Here is a 1358-nt window from a genome sequence, read left to right as displayed (position 1 = left end):
GTTGAACTTTACTCTCCTCACGTTTAAACAGATTATCTGTACTCAATTTCAAAACTCTTGTGTCTTTCCAAAGTCAAGGCTGATTTCAACCTAATGGATGTAACCATGTATGGCTCTGGATGTAACCATGTATGGCTCTGGATGGAACAACAACAGTGATGCAAAACAGCGGGTTACCTTAGCAACCAGTGTCAAAACAAGTGCTTCCACGAGAACACCTTGAATTCGGTGCTTTATCAGATTATGTAGGCTACAGATGGCAAAATATCTTTGTATCTCCTCGAAAAACAGTCTAGGCAAAAGCTTACATCAAACAGAATGCTTGTTTCTCACTAAGCTTGATAGAGGGGAACAAACTTGACTTTTTCAAAAACCATGAGACCATGAGCCAAAGACCAAAGAGACCATGAGCTAGGCCTATTGTAAAACTGGAATATCTGGAATGACTGAACAAAACAATTGGTAGAATAGTCCTGCAAAAAGTTTAACTTGAGCAAAGATGTTCAGTCTTTTTACATAACAACCTGTTGCCTATAGCCTACTTCTTCTTGGGAATGTGTGAACATTTGCCAATTCTGTAAACAATAGGCCTATAATTTAGCACAATTTTAAAATCTGAACACCATTTCCATTTGATTGTCAATCAGCAGATATGCAACTGATGTGGCGCTGTGGGTTTGATCAGGATACCAATAATGATCTATTCTTACCTGCGACTAGAGGTGTGACATGCGTGCCCTGGCGTGGTCCCTTACCTGAGTGACGGTCAGCGAGGCCGCGGCGATGACCCCGCAAATGAAGCACCCGACGTACAGTACCAGCTCCAGCACGAGCAGCCACGGCAGCGCCATCACGAACATCTTTGGGCGTTCTCAACCGACTGGAACAGCAGCAGGACCAACACTTACGTATGTCACATTATTTGCGAGCTGAATCACAATGGACTCGTTGATGGCACCATTATCCATACATTCCTTCCTGGCAGTTGAGTCCTATAATGGACATACCGCGAATTCGGTTATTCGATGCTTGAGTAGGCTAGGCTACTTAGGGTCCGACTTTATTGCAACAAGAGCCAGGAGATGTCTTACATTTTGGTAGGCCTACTGTTTGGAGGAAACCTCGAGTTCACTTGTCATGTGGAAAGATTTAACGGTAATCCCCTATCCTTAAAGACACGACCAGTTTAGACTTTTAAATGTAATTTCTCAGAGCAAGTGGATTTAAATTGAGATACTTCATGCAAATAGTCAAACGTTATCCCTTTCATGCAGCCTATAGGCCTACACACTGGGGAAAAAGAATCGCTGATTTACTTGATTTCATTAGGCCTAATAGATGCACATGAATGATATGTC

At 42.5% G+C, this 1358-nt stretch overlaps 1 protein-coding gene across 1 annotated transcript in view; it reads right to left on the bottom strand.

Annotated features, from left to right (window-relative positions):
* The window catches only part of tmem179bb (transmembrane protein 179Bb), a 9478-nt gene extending 8627 nt beyond the window's left edge, over positions 1 to 851 (bottom strand). The window contains exon 1 of the mRNA XM_062537518.1: positions 756 to 851. Within this exon, the coding sequence (XP_062393502.1) occupies positions 756 to 851 (96 nt within the window). The remainder of the gene's footprint in view (positions 1 to 755) is intronic.
* Positions 852 to 1358: the final 507 nt, after the last annotated feature.

The sequence above is a fragment of the Sardina pilchardus genome, chromosome 5 (genome assembly GCF_963854185.1).
Source record: "Sardina pilchardus chromosome 5, fSarPil1.1, whole genome shotgun sequence".
Taxonomy (NCBI): Eukaryota; Metazoa; Chordata; class Actinopteri; order Clupeiformes; family Clupeidae; genus Sardina; species Sardina pilchardus.
Note: the sequence above shows the minus strand (reverse complement) of the source record. Positions and strands in the feature narration are given on the sequence as shown.